Source organism: Somniosus microcephalus, chromosome 13 (genome assembly GCF_052327205.1).
Source record: "Somniosus microcephalus isolate GS21.2 chromosome 13, FLI_Smic_1.0, whole genome shotgun sequence".
NCBI classification, from domain to species: Eukaryota; Metazoa; Chordata; class Chondrichthyes; order Squaliformes; family Somniosidae; genus Somniosus; species Somniosus microcephalus.
The window spans coordinates 140,074,009-140,091,698 of record NC_140999.1 but is presented as its reverse complement, the minus strand read 5'-3'; the positions used below and the strand labels follow the sequence as shown (position 1 = coordinate 140,091,698).

Here is a 17,690-nt window from a genome sequence, read left to right as displayed (position 1 = left end):
ATAAATATTCTTTCCACCCCCCCCCACCGAGATTTCTCTGACCTGAAAGCATCACTCCTCGTTTCCACAAGCAGCTCTTCGACCAAATTTTTCCCTTCCCTCTCCCCTTACAAAAGACTTCCTGCCAGACCAACCCTTTCACCACCAGCCCCACTCAAACCGCAACCTAGGCCAATCATCCTACTTCCCCATCTCCAATACCCTCTCTGGTTTCTACTCCCAGGATTCACTGAGCTTCCTCCTCATACAGGGTTAGTGCACGAGTATTAGGGAGACTTCCTGCTCTTTTTTTCTTTAGTTATGGGCTGTCTTCTCCTGCAACCAGAGTAGAAGAAGTGAGAGGTTGCAACTGTCATAATGATATTCAGTGATAACCAAGTGTCAGAATGCAGCTCACCTTGACTGCGATGACATGTACATGCATCATGCTGCTATATTAAATTAAGATTACTTTGGCCCAAGTCCATGAAAGGATGTGAGTAAACAAACACTTCCAGGGGAAGGCTGGTGGTGTTGTGTACCCTGTACATAATGAGCCTTCATAGCAAGCTTTGAAAGTAATTTAAAATAGTGAGAGGGGAATGTAATGGTAAGCGTTTTGGGTGCTTTGTACACTGAATTAATGGAATATAATAGTGGGCTCCCCTAGCTTTGCTAATCTGGTAAGGTCATTAAACTTCTTCCTATATTGCCTCCAGTTATACGCTATGTTACTGTTGGCACTTGCACTGGTTGCTACATCCTGCCATTTTTGTTAGGGAGTTTGCCTGTGGGTCCTCCTAAAGAGAACCTCTGCCTTGTGCTTCGCTCGTTCCATTGGAGAAAACAGGTGTTCTGTAACCTTCTGAACTGCCTGCAGGTACGTTTGCAAAAGGCTGCTGCCTTATACACAAAAGTGCCTCCTCCTTTAGGTTGTATCAGGCATTTAAATCCTGTCGCAGCACACAACTGCCAACCCAGCACCAGGCGAGCTCCCAGTCACAGACACTTTCCACGCTGGAAGCTTCTGAGATTATGCAAATTGAGATGACCCTAGAAATATGGAAAATCCAGGCTAGCATTTTACCCATTAACAATGCCACAAGAGGCCTGCTTACAGTATAAATCAAGCGAATCAAGGGATATGAGAATAGTGCAGGAAAAGGAGTTGAGGTCGAAGATCAGCCATGATCTTATTGAATGGCAGAGCAGGCTCGAGGGGCTGAATGGCCTACTCCTGCTCCTATTTCTTATGTTCTTAAATATTTACATGCACGTACTAACCTCTACAGCACGTTTGTTAATATTTGGGAGAACAGCATTCAATAAAATCTGGGGATAATTAATGCTATTTAAGTATGAGATGCCAAGCTCATCCAGCTCCTTAGTAAATATCAAGTCATTTTGTGTTATGCAACAGTGTCACCTAGCTTTTAGTTAAGGAAATGCTATACCTGGTGATGTGTTTCACTCCTCTGCTCATGGGCACGACTAATTCATATGATTTTGTCACACAGAACAGAAAGGTCACAGGTTTGATCCTGGGTCTGTGTTGAGTTAGCTGACCTCCGCAGGCATTAGCAGTACTATAATTAGCGTTAGTGGCCCTGAGTTAGAAAGAGTTGGGGGTGGAAACCAGTTACGGCTTCCATTCTTACTATCCAGTGCTGGCAAGTGCATGCGTGTGGAAGCTTGCTGCAGACAGGATTGGGCTCAGCTGTCATCCACTGCTCCTGCTCTCCCCACCCGAAGGAATGTCTAACACTCATGAAGAATGGCCACTTTGGCGAGATATCAGAGGGCTGCCAGCAATTGAGGAGCTGTAACCAAGCAGAAGTCACAATTCCAGGAAAGAAGGGGAGAAAAATAATTTAAGAACCTAAATAAAAATACAGTCTTGCATACTGTTGGATCTGTGTTTGTTGCATCAGTGCGCTGCTTTCTTGTAGTCAGAAGGTGGCGCTGTTTAATGCCGGTGGGACAATGGTCAGAGTTTACATTTTACACCCACATTCTTACAGTTTACAAACAGAGGTTAACCTTTCAATCATTTTTACACTAAAAATACCATTTTGTCTTGCAGTAGACAGGTTTTCATTTTTTGGAGCTTATTTCATGCTAGCTTTAGAAACGTCATCTTCTAAAAAATGGTAAACCTGAGGTCACTATCAACAGCTGGCGCTTCTGTACAGATGTACGATACCAAGGTGATAGGTGAAACTGAGAGCTTGCTATGTGGTGGATCCTGGGGGCTCACATTGTGCTGATCTATGGCACATCACACTGGTGTCAATCTCACTTCCCTGCATTTTGAATGATTATATATTTCAAGTTAAGATGAGGTCTTCATGATCTAACATAACTTATCAGAAGCAGAGTTATTTAGTGTGATTTTAATGCAAGGATGCATGGGAAAAAAAGGAGGGTGGTGGCAGTATTGATCAAAGAAACTATTACAGCACTGGAGAGGGTTAGTGTAGTTCAGAGGTCAATGGCAGTATCTATTTGGTTAGAATTAAGGAACAATAGAGGAGCTATTACGCTGCTGGGTGTATACTATAGGCCATCAAAAAGTGGGAAGGAGATAGAGCAGATTTGCAGGCAAATTGCAGAAACCACAACAAATACAGAGTAGTGATAATGGGGGACTTCAATTATCCTAATATAGACTGGGAGAGTAACAGTGTAAAGGGCAAAGAGCGGGAGGAATTCCTGAAATGTGTACCAGAGAACTTTCATGATCAGTGTGTTTCCAGCCCAATGAGGAAAGAAGCAGTGCTGGATCTAGTTTTAGGGAATGAAGTGGGGCAAGTGGAGCATGTTTCAGTGGGAGAGCATTTGGAGAACAGCGATCATAATATCAAGTTTAAAATAGTTATGAAAAAGGACAAAAAACAATCAAGTGTAAAAATACTCAACTAGAGGGGGATAACTTCAGTGAGTTGTAAAGGGATCTGGCCCAGGTGGATTGGAATCAAAAATTGGTAGGCAAAACAGTCATTGAACAATGGGAGGTCTTCAAAGAGGAGATGGTTCAGGTACAGAGTAGACACATTCCCATGAAGGTGAAAGGAAGGGCATCCAAAGCTAGTGCTCCCTGGATGACTAAAGATATAGAGGTTAAAATGAGACAGAAGAAGGCGGCTTATGAGAAATGTAAGGTTCATAATAAAGTAGAGAACCAAACTAAATATAGAAAGTACAGAGGAGATCTAGAAAAGGGAATAAGAGGGGCAAAGAAAGAGTAAGGAAATAGATCAGCAGCTAACATAAAAAGGAACCCAAAAGTCTTTTATAAACACATAAATAGCAAAAGGGTAGTCAAAAGAAGGGACTAAAAAAGAGATATTCTTTACAACCATGGCGTCTTTTTGACCACGAGCTGAGTTTCTGACCCCACAACCTCTCTATCACCAAGACCACCTATTTCCACCTCTAACATTGCCCATCTCTGCCCCTGCCTGAGCTCATCTGCTGCTGAAACCATATCCATGCCTTTGTCCTGGCCAATATTTATCCCTCAACCAACATAACAAAAACAAATTATCTGGTCATTATCACATTGCTGTTTGTGGGAGCTTGCTGTGCGCAAATTGGCTGCTGCGTTTCCCACATTACAACAGTGACTCCACTTCAAAAGTACTTCATTGGCTGTAAAACGCTGAGAGATGTCCGGTGGTCGTGAAAGGCGCTATATAAATGCAAGTCTTAGCTCTACACTCGACTATTCCAATGCTCACCTGGCCAGCCTCCCAACCTGCACCGTCCGTAAACTTGAGCTCATCCAAAACTCTGCTGCCCGTGTCCTAACTCGCACCGTCCCATTCACCCATCACCCCCTGTGCTCGCTGACCTACATTGGCTCCAGGTTGAGCAATGCCTCGATTTAAAAATTCTCATCCTTGTTTTCAAATCCCTCCAGGACCTCACCCCTCCCTATGTCTTTAACAAAAAATCAGGCACTGTGGGCCTGCGAGTTCCTGACCAGTGCACCTGGTGAGATCTGGTCCTTGCTACACACACTTGATCAGCGAGTCAGCCTCTTTAGATCCAATCTACTGAATGAACACATTAGGGCAGAAATTCGGGTCGGAGGCTTGCCGCGCGTGCAAGCCCCCGATATGCACTTACCCGACGCGCCAGCCGTTGAGCTTCAGGGACGCCTGGAATTGCTGTTTTAAAATGTTGACTCCCGGGCAGCGTCTGACGTCACGCCGCCCAGGAGTGCAGCCAGCGCGAAGCCTGGAGCGCGCTGTGCAAGTGAGACACGCCCCTTGAGGTCTCATTTTAAAAGGACACGCCCCCAATGCTTCTCACAAGCTGCAAAGCATTTTTACATGTAGAGCAGCATTTTAAATAGGTTTTTTGTATTTTTAAGAAGCTTTTGGTAACTTTTATAAACTTTTAAAAACGTTTAAATTATTTTGAAGAATCTGAAGTAGTTTTAAACAGAATTAAAGCGATTTCAAGACTTTTAAAAGCCCTGAAAGCATTTTTTTCATTCCATTTATTTAATTAGCAACGTCGTCGTCGTACATGTCTTCACACTGTTCCCTTTGGGGAATGGTATGAAGTGGTGGAAGGATTTCTGGCCGTGATTAACGCTCCTTCCGTGACCGTAACCATCTTTGTACCAGCCATTAGGGTGGTTAGTCCTATGGCGGGAGGGTTTTACGGGCTCCCACAACCTATACGAGGGGGGGGGCCACCCACACCCACGGACGCAAATATCCCACTGGATGTCTACCCAGAATTTAGAGCCGGAGCTCCGACTCCACTTGCCGGGACTGTCTGGAGCGGGGTTAGAAACCCTACGCCGTGTGGCCCAGCGGCGGGGATGCTACCGCTACGCCAAAGGCCCACTCAGATTAGCAACGTGAAATGGCTGGAATGAGCACAATTCACGGCATTAAAAGAACTCACAATTGAACTGATGATGACCTCAGCAATCTCCTCAATGAGGTGGAGGTGCAGCGCCTGCTCATCATTGGTAATGAGAAGTCCAAGGCGCCGCAAAAAGGACAGATGATAGCTTGGTCTTTCAAGTGGCAGCATAGGGCTCCAGTCACGGGGAGGGAAAAGGTGCAGGAAACGTAAGGGTGTCATCTTTTGCGCGGAGTGGGCCTTTTGCGTAGCGGTAAGCATCCCCGCCGCTGGGCCAGAGGGAGTAGGGTTTCGAACCCCGCTCCAGCCAGTCCCGGCAAGTGGAGTCGGAGCTCCAACTATAAATTCCGGGTGGACATCCAGCGGGATACTTGCGTCCGCGGGTGGCCCCCCCCCCCCCCCCACTCGGATGGGTTGTGGGAGCCCGTAAAACCCTCGCGCCATAGGACTAACCACCCTAATGGCTGGTATGAAGATGGTTATGGTCACGGAAGGAGCGTTAACGTGGCCAGAAATCCTTCCACCACTTCATACAGTTCCCGAAAGGGAACAGTGTGAGGATACGTACGACGATGACCTCTTGCGCAATGCACCTCCTTGAACCCTCAGTCGCAGATGCGAGGGGGCAAATCGTGCAATTTTTAAATTTTTCATTTTATTGACATGTAAAATGTTGGCCCAGTAATTCCCTTCCAAACGCGCAAGTATGGTCGGGGTACTCACGCGTCTGGCCGGAGGAAATGCCGGTTTACAGCATGCACAGCGCATGCGGGGAAAACAGGCATTTCCTATCCTCTGAACGAAGGGGTTCAGAGGCAGAACGCGTGCGACTGCACAGGCAGCGCGTCGCAGTAAAATTCGTCGGTTTCATTCATGCTTTCAGTGAGGTTAAGTCCTTACAACTTACACATGAAAAAAGCATGAGTACAGTTGCTCCAGAGGAAGATATTTTTTATCGTGGATCTTCTGAAAGGCAATATTTTTGTTTGGGAAAGGGAGGAAAGTTATTTTAAGAAATGCTGAGGTATGTTTTAAAGTTTATTTTTGTTTTTTAAAACGGGTTTTCAGTACTGTAGGTAGAAGGATCAATTGTGGCTATGTGAATTGAATTTGCTGTGTTTATTAATGTGAAAATGACTCCAACATTTTTAAGAAAGAAACTTTTCATCAGTAATATATTCTTTTAAGTAATTATGTATGTATGTCTGTATATATTCCTTTGCGTGTATGTATATATTCCTTTACTTATGTGTATGAATGTATTTATTTAATTATGACTTTCAGAGAAAGTAACTTATTGGAAAATCATAATTAAATACATACATTCATACACATAAGTAAAGGAATATATACATATACGCAAAGGAATATATACGGACATACATACATAATTACTTAAAAGAATATATTTTAGAACAGTCATTTTCACATTAAACACAGCAAATTCAATTCACACAGCCACAATTGCTCCTTCTACCTACAGTACTGAAAACCCGTTTAAAAAAAAAAAAAAAATTAAACTTTAAAACTTACCTCATCATTTCTTAAAATAACTTTCCTCCCTTTCCCAAACAAAAATATTGCCTTTCAGAAGCTCCACGATAAAATATATCTTCCTCCGCAGCCTCTGGAGCAACTTTACACATGCTTTTTTCATGTGTAAGTTGCAAGGACTTACCCTCACTGAATCCATGAATGAAATCGACGAAGTTCACTGCGCACGCGCTGCCTGTGCAGTTGCACGCGCTGTGCCTCTGAACCCCTTCGTTCAGAGGACTGGAAATGCCGGTTTTCTCCGCATGCGCTGTGCATGCTGAAAACCGGCATTTCCTCCGGCCAGACGCGTGAGTACCCCGACCGCACTCACGCATTTGGAACGGAATTACTGGGCCATTAAAATGGCTTGGTAGAGTAGGACCGTATTCAATGAACTCCAGCTTACTAAAACTTTGGCTTCAGCAAATGCCTTAGAACTAAAGCAAGGAGTGCAGAGGTTTGTGGCAAATTTATTAGTTACGGTAATAATCAGGGAAGCATCCTTCTTTGTAAAAGCTCCTTTTTAACTATAATTCTAGCACTACTGAATTTCTGGTTTACCAAACAGGTCTTGGTATAATTTACTTTGGTAATGCGGGATCTTGCTGCAAACAAGTTATACAACTGACCGAAACTAATCCATGACAGAGAGTGGTATAATTAGACAACTGCTGAGTTACAGAATGACCTTGCTTCTGCAAGACTAGCCCATATAACTAGTCACAAACTACAGTATTGTACACAACAAAACTTAGAACGTGGCAGGAAGGAGGGGAGGGCGTGAGAAAGAAAGAAAGCAAGAAAGAAAAGGAGATAGAGAATGAACACAGTACAACAGTATGTTTTCAAGTGGTTTGACATTCACTGTCTAAACATCTAGCCCACAGTGGAAAACAACAACAGTGCAAGGTTTGTGGCTTCTCACCTACTGCACATGTTAATTTGCGAGTCCTCTGCTGCAACAGGCGTATAATCTGTGCTTTCTGTGTGGGAGCACATCGACAGCAGACTACAGCAGGGCACTGACAGGCCAGCTCCATGAACTCGTACTCGTAGAACTTCAGACATACCTACAGGAGAAAGAAAACAAGGGGAGGTGCTCACAATAGCAACATATTCAATGCGAGCTAGACACAGACTAAAGGTGGCATAGTGGTTAACACTGTTGCCTCACAGCGCCAGGGACCCGGGTTCGAATCCGGCCTCGGGTGACTGTCTGTGTGGAGTTTGCACATTCTCCCCGTGTTTGCGTGGGTTTCCTCCGGGTGCTCCGGTTTCCTCCCACAGTCCAAAGATGTGCGGGTTAGGTTGATTGGCTATGATAAATTGACCCTTAGTGTTAGGGGGATTAAATACGTGGGGTTACGGGGATAGGGTGGGATATGTGTTGGTGTAGGATATGTGTTGGTGTAGGGGTTACGGGGATCGGGTGGGATATGTGTCGGTGCAGGCTCGATGGGCCGAAATGGCCTCTATCTGCACTGTGGGGTTTCTGTGATTCTGTGAATCAGTACTTAATACAGAGCTCTCCTCTAAGCCAAATCAACAGGACTTCCTGTTAGAAATTGAAATACAACCATATCATACAACAGCTCCAATGGGCAACCCCATTTTACGTCATAGAGCTGCCGGGCTTGCACAGCTAACCTTACACAGCTAACATTATACACCACAGTCCCTACGGGTCACCTTATTTCATGCTAAAGTCCCCCATTTCACACATTTTGATGAAGGAGCAGATGGTGGATTAACCATTGAGATAGGTCTTCCTCGTGCTTCGATTGACATCCATCCTCCACACACTGTGGGGGTATAGCTTGACTTCATAGGATCCGAGGATACCACATGCTGAGCATGCACATAAAAATGTCGTCATGATGTTACCGATAGGCGCTGTGGCACGTCGTCTCTGACTCGCTTTATTTCTACAGTATATAGAGGATGCGGCATGAAGAATGGTTATTGTACCCACCTGTCACCAGGCTTTCTGCATCTGCCTGGGGAGATAACTAATCACACTGAAATGGCTTGAAAATTTGCAAAACCATCTTCTTACTGGACTCTTAAAATGAAATTCCGTATACAGCTCAGTTCCCTAGCAACCCTGGATTTATATGGGTGGCTAGATGACTCAGTGCTAGACGTTTATGAACGTCTAAATGAGGTCATTAGGACTTCATTAAAATATTCAAATTAAGCTCCTGCCCATCAAATCCCCCAGCCTAAATGGGGTGATGTACAAAATGGACAGAGACCTAGAGTGATGAATCTTCACTCCATTTTCCAATGAATCAAGTGCAATTTGTGCTGGAATCAGACATGACTGGTTAGAAAAGCTAAGTTCACATATGGACACCGGTGGGTATAGTACTGGGCTTTACTGTGATGCCCTCCAATATCCAGATTTAAACATGAGAAACAATGACTTGTTTACGGTACAAGAGGACTATCAGCACCTGTGAATTCATACCCCAGCAAGAGTTATTGCCTTCCGGAGAGAAGGGAATAAAAAGGAGGAAATTGGGCAATAAATTGAGCCACCAAAATCAGTGGTTCATAAATAAATCCATATAGCATAGGTCAATGGTGCCACAATCCTGGATAGTTAAAAAAAGACAGAAATCTACCAAGTGAAAAGTACCAAAATAAATGCTCACCTCCAGCGAGTCACCAGATATGACCAATGCACAATCGTGTTTCCTTCTGAAAGCGTTAAGCTCTAAGTGAGCTTCTCCTCGATTGGTTATCTAAAGATAAACACATCAGTAACAGTACAGATTAACTTCTGAAATACAAGACGTAAGCCACGACAAGCTGGATCCTATACATCAAGGCACACACACATGAAAAATGGAAACCTGAGGGAGGTAAGGAAGGGTACCCAGCACCCACAGAACTGTATCCTGGCAGGAATTAATACCTTCAGGAGAGTTGAATGAGAGAGAGAATTGGCAAAAACAGAAACAATATACAGAAACCACAGCCGTGCCCTTTATATCATTACTTGGGCTATATTTATTCTGTAATACATACACGTTGATTGTCGACAAGTACAAAGAATGACCAAAAGTCAAGCCAACTACTTAGCATGTCACTGACAAAACCTGTTCCAAACTACTTGCACCATTCTTTTTCCTTGAAGATTGAGCTGCTGCACAGAATTTTGTTTTCTTGCTAATAGGAAGTGACATTTCAGCTAAAGTAACAAGCTACAAAGTATTATTTGGAGGAAACAGGAGAAAAAATTCAGAAAAATTATTTTTTCAAGTGCCTTTGGTCAGGCAATATTTACTGTAATTAAAAACAGAGGTTTCAGAGCTTAACATTTAAAAAGCTAGAAAGTTAAAACAAGGATTGTGATTAACTTTGATATCTTTTGTTTTGCCTTTTGCTCTGTTGGTGGTTCAATGGGTCACAGCATCGCCTATTTCATAATTGAGCCTAAAGACATCTCACCTGATTGGAGGCAACTCTTGAATTGTAGCTCATTTTCAGTACTAACTGAAGTATCAGCCTAGATTAGTACTACTGAGCCAAACTGACTTAAATTTCAGACATGGCAGCAGTGAGAGACAATGATTGGCTTCACTGTCCTTCAGCCAGCAGAGGAGGGCAATGGCAGGAGTAAAAAGAAAAATCAGCCGCTGTCCATTGAGCCCTGCTAGATAGGGCCAACAACAATATTTAGATGGTCAGATAGTCAGACACTGTTTCAATTCACATATAAAGAATGACCACTTGGGCAAAGGCTCAGAGGTACCCATTATCATCTACAGAGCCATAAGTAGCAAAGGTTAGCACCTTCCGAACTGGAGGAGGTAAAAATCATGCTTCCCCCCCACCTCCAAGACTTGCAATTACATTTATTGAAAGAGATGCAGATGTTGGCACAGCCTTTTTGAAAGGTGCTTATGGTCTTAAAGATTGCAGACCTCAGCGCCATCCAATTATTTGGGGATCCAGCAGTGGCAATGACAACCAGGTCACGGTGGAAACACTCACAGTTCGAAAGATGTGGATGTCTTGGTTCCTGGTTACGAGATGTGCATTTTTTGCCGTACAGGTTGCCGTTTCAAGTTTGTCCCCAGTGAGCATCCACACCTAGAAGAAATAGTGTAAAATTACTGGGAACTATGAGTAATGTCAGCATTGATACAAGTGGTATAGAGTGTGCATCAATACAAAAGTGGCAGTAAACTTTGGAGACTACCGAGCACACTAAACTCATGAGATGTAAAGCTTCCTCCAGGAGGCAGTCTCACACCAGTTTGAGTATAACTTCAACTTTAATCCTAAGTTTCAGATCACTGGCAAAAAAAATAAGTGTTTGTGCAACTGTAACAACATCACACTGCATTTATACAAAAGCATAATACTGCGGATGCTGGAAATTTGAAATAAAAACAGAAAATGCTGGAAATACTCAGCAGGTCAGGCAGCATCTGTGGAGAGAGAAACAGAGTTAACGTTTCAGGTCGATGAACCTTCGTCAGAACTGGAAAAAGTTGGAGATGTAACAGGTTTTTAAGCAAGTTCCCTGCCCCTACACTTGCTTAAAAACCTGTTACATCTCTAACTTTTTCCAGTTCTGACGAAGGGTCATCAACCTGAAACATTGGCCTAGATTTTCAGTGTGTCGTGAGGCGGGCTTTTAGGCGGTGTGGGGGGGCAAAAATCCCGAATTTGGGGGTCCCGACACCATCCCGCCCAAAACCCGCCTCCACGTAAGTTTCAAAGGAGGCGGGTACCCACCCCACACTGGGACCCGCCGACCCGAGGCTGGAAGGGATTAGTGCCAATTAACTGCCTGTTAACAGGTAGTTAACAGGCAGTTTTTAGTCTAATCCCTATTTTGAGGGGTGTCGTATGGGATTCCCGATGGCTCCAAACCACGCCAGGTTAGAGCAGGCGGGCTGTCGGGTTGAAGGACTTGGAGGGGTCGAGATGTCGGTGTACAGGTGAGTGATGTGTGCATGAGTGCAAAGGTAAGTGTGTTTGGTGTGTCTAAGTGTGTAAAGAAGTTTAAATTACCTGTACTTACCTTAACAGCCTTTCTTCCTCTAGGCGTCGGGAATCCATAATTCAGCCGGCACTGAAAGCAGAATGGCTGCGATCTGTCAAAAGTGACAGCCTTCAGCTTTCAGTGCCGATGAGAGTTCTAACTGAGTCTGTGTAGAAGGACTCAGGTTAGAAGTCAGACTGTGCGGTCTGTCAAAAGTGACAGCCTTCAGCTTTCAGTGCCGGTGAGAGCTCTAACTGAGTCTGTGTAGAAGGACTCAGGTTAGAAGTCAGACTGTCAGTGTTTGACAGCTTCAAACAGCTGTGAAACACTGATATTTCATCTGTCAACACCTCTTGACAGATGAAATTTCAGTCTGTGATGTCACCTGTTGCCGGGTAGCCCTTAATTGGCCTGCTGAGCCCACTGGGCGGGCTCAAGGTCAATCAAGGGAAAATCGCGTGGACTGGCCGGATGTCGATGGAGGCGGGACTAAAACCCAAAAGTTGTAGTCCCGCCTCCTTCCCGACTGCTGAATGAAAATCCAGCCCATTAACTCTGTTTCTCTCTCCACAGATGCTGCCTGAGCTGCTGAGTATTTCCAGCATTTTCTGTTTTTATTTCACTCTAGATTTATATAGCACCTTTAAAGTAGTAAAAGGTGCTTCATGGGAGTGTTATAAAACAAAATTTGACACCAAGCCACATAAGGAGATATTAGGACAGATGACCAAAAACTTTGTCAAAGTTGTAGGTTTTAAGGAGCATCTTAAAGGAGGAAAGAGAGGTAGAGAGGCAGAGAGATTTAGGGAGGGAATTCCAGTGCTTAGGGCCTTGGCAGCTGAAGGCACAGCCATCAATGGTGGAGTGATTATAATCAGGGATGCTCAAGAGGCCAGAATTAGAGGAGCACAGATAACTCGGAGGGTTGTGGGTCTGGAGGAGATTACAGAGATAGGGAGGAACGAGGCCATGGAGGGATTTGAAAACAAGGGTGAGAATTTGAAAATCGAGGCGTTGCTTAACCAGGAGCCAATGTAGGTCAGCGAGCACAGGCGTGATGGGTGAATGGGACTAGGTGCGAGTTAGGACATGGGCAGCAGAGTTTTGGATGACCTCAAATTTACGGAACTTGAGAATTACAATCTTAAGTGGGGGTCTTTCTTAGTCAGCCCAGACAGAACTTTAGCTCTGCTGTACACTGGGGCGTGGTTTCTTACCTTTATACCAGCATTTCTCAGCATCTCCAGGGTAGGCCTGACATCAACCTGCAGCTGGTCCTCCACTCCAGTCAGACAAAGAAGCTCCATTTCCATCTCCAAACTCTCAATAACAGTTGCCACTTTCAATGACCGATCATGCACACTCAGCTTTGCTTGATTATAACGAGTCTGAAGAAGAGAGACATTTTTTTCCATTCATTCTCGCAATAAAGCTGCCTGGTAAGTTTGATGCAACTTAGTCATAGTGAAAGAGGAACGTTGCAGTGACTTTTTAAAAAAAGCTAACAATTTTCTTCCCCCTTCCAAGATGTTTGCCCCTTGCCAGAGTACAATTCCATGGGTGTCCTCTGGTACCTTACTAAATGGCCATTATTCACGAGAGTCCTGACAGTGAATGACAGCATGGGAAGCATCACAGCTGAGCCTTAGTCTGTCCTCACCCAACATTCACATTTGCATGTTTCCTGCAGTGGTTTCTAGATAGCATTCAGGAGCTAGAAAACAGGTTGATTTTTCTTTCTCTCCCTAACTCAAGGCATGAGGCTTCAGCTCTTAAATTACTGGCCTGCATAAATTGGGATCAAACCTGGGATCTTCCCAATACACTGAATAAACCCGCTAAGCCATTGGGGGATGGTTTTTGATAAGATAATTCAAATAGAGATCTAGTTACCTCAAAATCCTGGTACTGCTCCTCTGTTAGGGACTTGTTGGCGACAACTAGAACTCGAAGTCCTTCTCTGGCCATGTTGCCACACTGTAATCAAACAGCAATCAGAACAACTGAAACAAATCAGATCCTTTATGTTGATTATGTTTCTGACAGATCATTTTATACAGTACTGGATTCCTCCTAATAAAATATCTTATGGAAAAAATCAGATACTTTATTTCAAGACACTTGACATATCACATGACCTCTATTTGTTTATTGGTTAGTGCCCAGCTACAGTACCTCGTCTACATCCATATTTCTTCCAGCAAATCTTTAATTTATATGAATTCTTCTATGTACTACAGTACAAAGAATAATATATAGAAGTGTGATTCAATTCAAGCATTTTGGGAGAAAATCCTATAAATTGCTGAAGGTTTGTTCTTAGACCTGCTTTTTCCATGGGTAAGTGCTAAAACATCATGGGCTGAAAATTGCGGTCGGAGGCTGGCCGCCCACGTACACCTCTGAACCGCAAGAAAACTCTGTACTTACCTGATGGTTGCAGAGCTTCGGCTTCTTGCGGTCAAGGAGAAACTTGACAGATCGCAAGTTCCGGGTTTTCGCACATGCGCATCTCATATGGAAACCCGGAACTTGCAGGGCACGTACGCCGTCATAGGCCCAGTAAAATCCGGGCCAAAGTTTCTGTGCTCAGCGTCAGTTCCAAACAATCTCTCGCGCCTCACGGCGAGCAATGAGCAGGATGTTGTTGAATTTGAACTCAAGAGGCACGAAGCCCGATTTCAAGTTGGGGGGTGAGTGCTGTGAGCAGCAAGGTCGCATCACGGCGCCACATGAGGCCTGTGAGATTTTAATCTCGGGCCTAATTTAAATGTTGGGCCGTGAGTCTCCCGCCCTAACCCAGTGGGCATCGCTACCTGGCCAGTGGGCAGGGACCGGATTTTGGGCAGCAGGAGGCTGCTGCCAGGAACCAAAGTTAACAGTCTCCGGCATAAAGTAAGTTGTGAGGTGCGGGGGCCGGATGAAATCACAGTCAGGGGTGGGGGTGTACAGCCTGGGGCAAGGGAGGTCAAAGGTTTCCTTGTAGGGTCCAGAGGTGCACTCCTGCTCCCCTCTCCCACAAGGAAACCAGGAAAAAAATAATTTTACTAACTTTTCTGGCCCTCTTCTGGTCTCACTCCTGCTTGTGACAAGGCACCACTAGCAGCCCTTGCACAAACCCGAGTTACCAAGACGTCAGGATCAGGGAGTCAAATGGCAGCGGCAGTGAGCGTGGCACAAACATGGAGGCAAGGATGCTTCCCCGATTTTAACCCCCTGCCCGGCCATTTCTCATCAGGTGCAGGGGTTAAAATCAAGGCTACAATGTCAGCAACCTGCCTTTATAAATAATGAAAATCAAGAAGGCATCTGCTTTGGTCATTTTTTATTGTCTCTGAAAAAATATACCAGAGGGTATTTGTGCTCAAATACTCAGGGGTAAAGCCATTGCACGACCTTGTCCAGGAAATTTCCTTTAAACGTGTGAACAGGAAAATGAGGAAGACTACATACCTCTTCTTCAAGCCAGTCATTGTACTGAACAATCCCCATCATGACCACATCAGCCCCTTTCATGTAGAATGTAATCTCTCCCGTAGATTCATCCTAGTCAAAAAATACAATTACAAGAGACATGGCACTTAGAGGAACAGCTTGAGTACTTTGTTCAGTGCCAAATTCCTGCAAGGACAGATGACATTAATGAGCCTCTTAGCCGCTCTTGCACTATCCAGACTTTCGCCAATTAAAGGGCAACTTCTCAGATAGACAGTTAGTACAACAACAACTTTCATTTATATCACCGCTTTAATGTAAAAACTGTCCCATGGTGCTTCAGAAACCTATGTATGGAAAACACAATTCTGCACAGCGAAGGACAGATTAGGAGGTGATGAAGAGATGGGTTTTGAAGAGATTTTAAAAGGAGGAAAGAGAGGTGGTGGAGTTTAGGAAGGGAGTTCCAACAAAAGAAAAGAAAAAACACCGATGAACTCATTTAAAACTTTGTCCAAGTTAACACCCATCATTGGTCTTCTGTTTGTGAAACCTAAAACCATGTTAGTTTCGATCACAAACAGAATGACAGCCGTTTGCCAAAACACATCAAAGGAATACTCCAGGGAGGGCTCACAAAAAAACACAATCATATGTCTGAGCCTTTCCTCAGGAAATGCTGGATATAAAGATGAAACATGATAGGAATTCACCTTTGTGACTTTGTAATTATGTATCCAAGAATCTGTCCTTCATTCATTACTCCATCCCAGCACTCATTTTCAGAGCTTGCTGACTTCAGCATGGAATGAAATGAAATGTCATTAAACAACTAGCCTTCCCTCCCAGCATTCAGTGTTCTAATACTCATCTCATCTACACTTTAACCAACATTATAAGAGTGCACTGCAAACACAAAGTGCTTATAAATGGGCAGTTACTAAAAAAACATTTTCAACTTGAGATTATCAGAACTCCTCAAATTTGTTTTCAAACCTTAAAATACATCCCCAGCCAAATTTACTTCTCTATATAAGGCTTTTCTGCTTCTTCCATAAGATGAGCTATCCACACCACTGAAAAGACAACTAAATCTTACTGAATTTCCACACATTATTTTAAGCTAGCCCTGCTACAAATCACTCACTTCAGGGGAATTAATGCACTGTGACATCAGATTGCGTTTTGCCTGCCTTTAAATATAGAAAATTGGTTACAGTTGTAAATTTCATAAATTCAAGCCCAGCTAATTTTTTTTTTTAAAAGTCAGTCTTTGCTTTTGTAGAACTAACTACATTTATAACTTGCATATAAAATAAAATAGCAGATTTCTACTTCTCAAGGTTGTTGAATTTTGGTTAAATCAGATGCTTTGGAGGTACCGCTCATGGATCAAGTGGAAATGTAATGCATTTAATCATGAATGTGGCTAACATTGCTTGTGAATATAAAAACAAAGCTGGACTTCCTGTCTTGCTAGAAGCAGCCACAATGTTTATAAACACTGACGCAGTATCAGCAGTCGATGCACGTTAGCCATTTCCCCAGCCAAGTTCAGCAGGAGGTTGTTACTTTCTCAAATGATGCCTGTTGAGTTGCCCAGACTGTAGCTTAGGCTTCTGTTACCTCGCTGTGTACAAGACAGCTAAAGAAAAGAACTGAACAAGAGAAGGAACCATCATCCTGCAAAACAACAGGCTGCTGTAAATAGAGATGTGCAACAACATTACCTTCCCAATTATGTCAAAGCTAAATACAAATTCAAAAATGGCCCAGTGAAGCACATGTACCACTGTACTCGGATGTGTGCACCATGTCCTAAAAACTAAATTCCAACTTAGATTTTTCAACCCTTGATTTTTAAATGTCCAGAAACGAAGATAAATGTAAAATCACTAAGCACGAGGACAAGTAAGTTGCTAGAGGCCATCTTTTCTTTACCCTTGAAAATGAGGTATTTGGTAGCTGTACATTTTCTGAAATTGTACATTCAGTCCACCCAAAGTAATTCTAAATCCACCTGAGTTTTGTTTATTTCAAGTGGATGAAACATGCAATCTTCTTGTAATCATAATTAAAACCTAAATCAAGAATGTTTTTCCCGTGATTTCAGTTCCATCTACAATTATGAACAATCTGAAGGGCTTTATTTGTAGCATGAAGAATTGTTTGCAATGAAGATCAAGTCTCATGATAAGAAGGGTAATATGACCAGATGGATCACATATTGTATAATGGACCATAAGCAAAGGCAGGCTTAAAAAGAGTAGCTTTGCAGTGGCGTCCGAGCACTAGTTGGGTGCGCTAGAGTTGATCCTGATATTTACGGGGAGGTGAAGAGGGTGTGGGTGAGGTCGAAAGCGGTCAATCTTAACACCAGGACCTCATTAACATCTTGAAGGAGTTGGATATATTTCTTGAGGCTAAAGGGATCAAGGGATATGGGGAGAAAGCAGGGACAGGGTACTGATTTTGGATGACCAGCCATGATCTCATTACATGACGGAGTGGGCTCGAGGGGCCGAATGGCCTACTCCTGCTCCTATATTCTATGTTTCTATGTTTGTAGCTCTGCCTCCCGCCAGCAGCCGGTCAAATGGACAACCTGGCTGGCGGTTGAGGAAACGCTAGCAGCAGGAGACCGGGGACCTTGGGGGTGGTCCCTGGTATTTGGGAGGTGGTGGGGGGATAGATTGGAGGCAGAAGATCGAGAGGGCTGGGAGGAGGCTGGCGATCGGAGCTGGGGGAGGACAAAGGCTTCCTTGAGGGGCCGGGTTTGGCAGGGGGGGGGGGGAACACTCCTGCTCCTCCTGGCCCACAAGGAGTGCTGAAAGAGCCACTTACCTAGGGGAGC

General features: G+C 44.0%; 1 protein-coding gene across 2 annotated transcripts in view; it reads right to left on the bottom strand.

Moving 5' to 3' along the window:
* The window catches only part of atp9a (ATPase phospholipid transporting 9A), a 244,853-nt gene that overhangs the window by 38,986 nt on the left and 188,177 nt on the right, over window positions 1-17,690 (bottom strand). Inside the window, exons 16-21 of one of the 2 annotated variants that reach the window (XM_086005301.1) lie at window positions 14,855-14,947; window positions 13,295-13,378; window positions 12,619-12,789; window positions 10,402-10,500; window positions 9,057-9,146; window positions 7,325-7,469 (exon numbers count right to left, since the gene is read on the bottom strand). In XM_086005301.1, the coding sequence (XP_085861427.1) occupies window positions 7,325-7,469; window positions 9,057-9,146; window positions 10,402-10,500; window positions 12,619-12,789; window positions 13,295-13,378; window positions 14,855-14,947 (682 nt within the window). The remainder of the gene's footprint in view (window positions 1-7,324; window positions 7,470-9,056; window positions 9,147-10,401; window positions 10,501-12,618; window positions 12,790-13,294; window positions 13,379-14,854; window positions 14,948-17,690) is intronic. The other variant, XM_086005302.1, reaches the window with a different exon arrangement.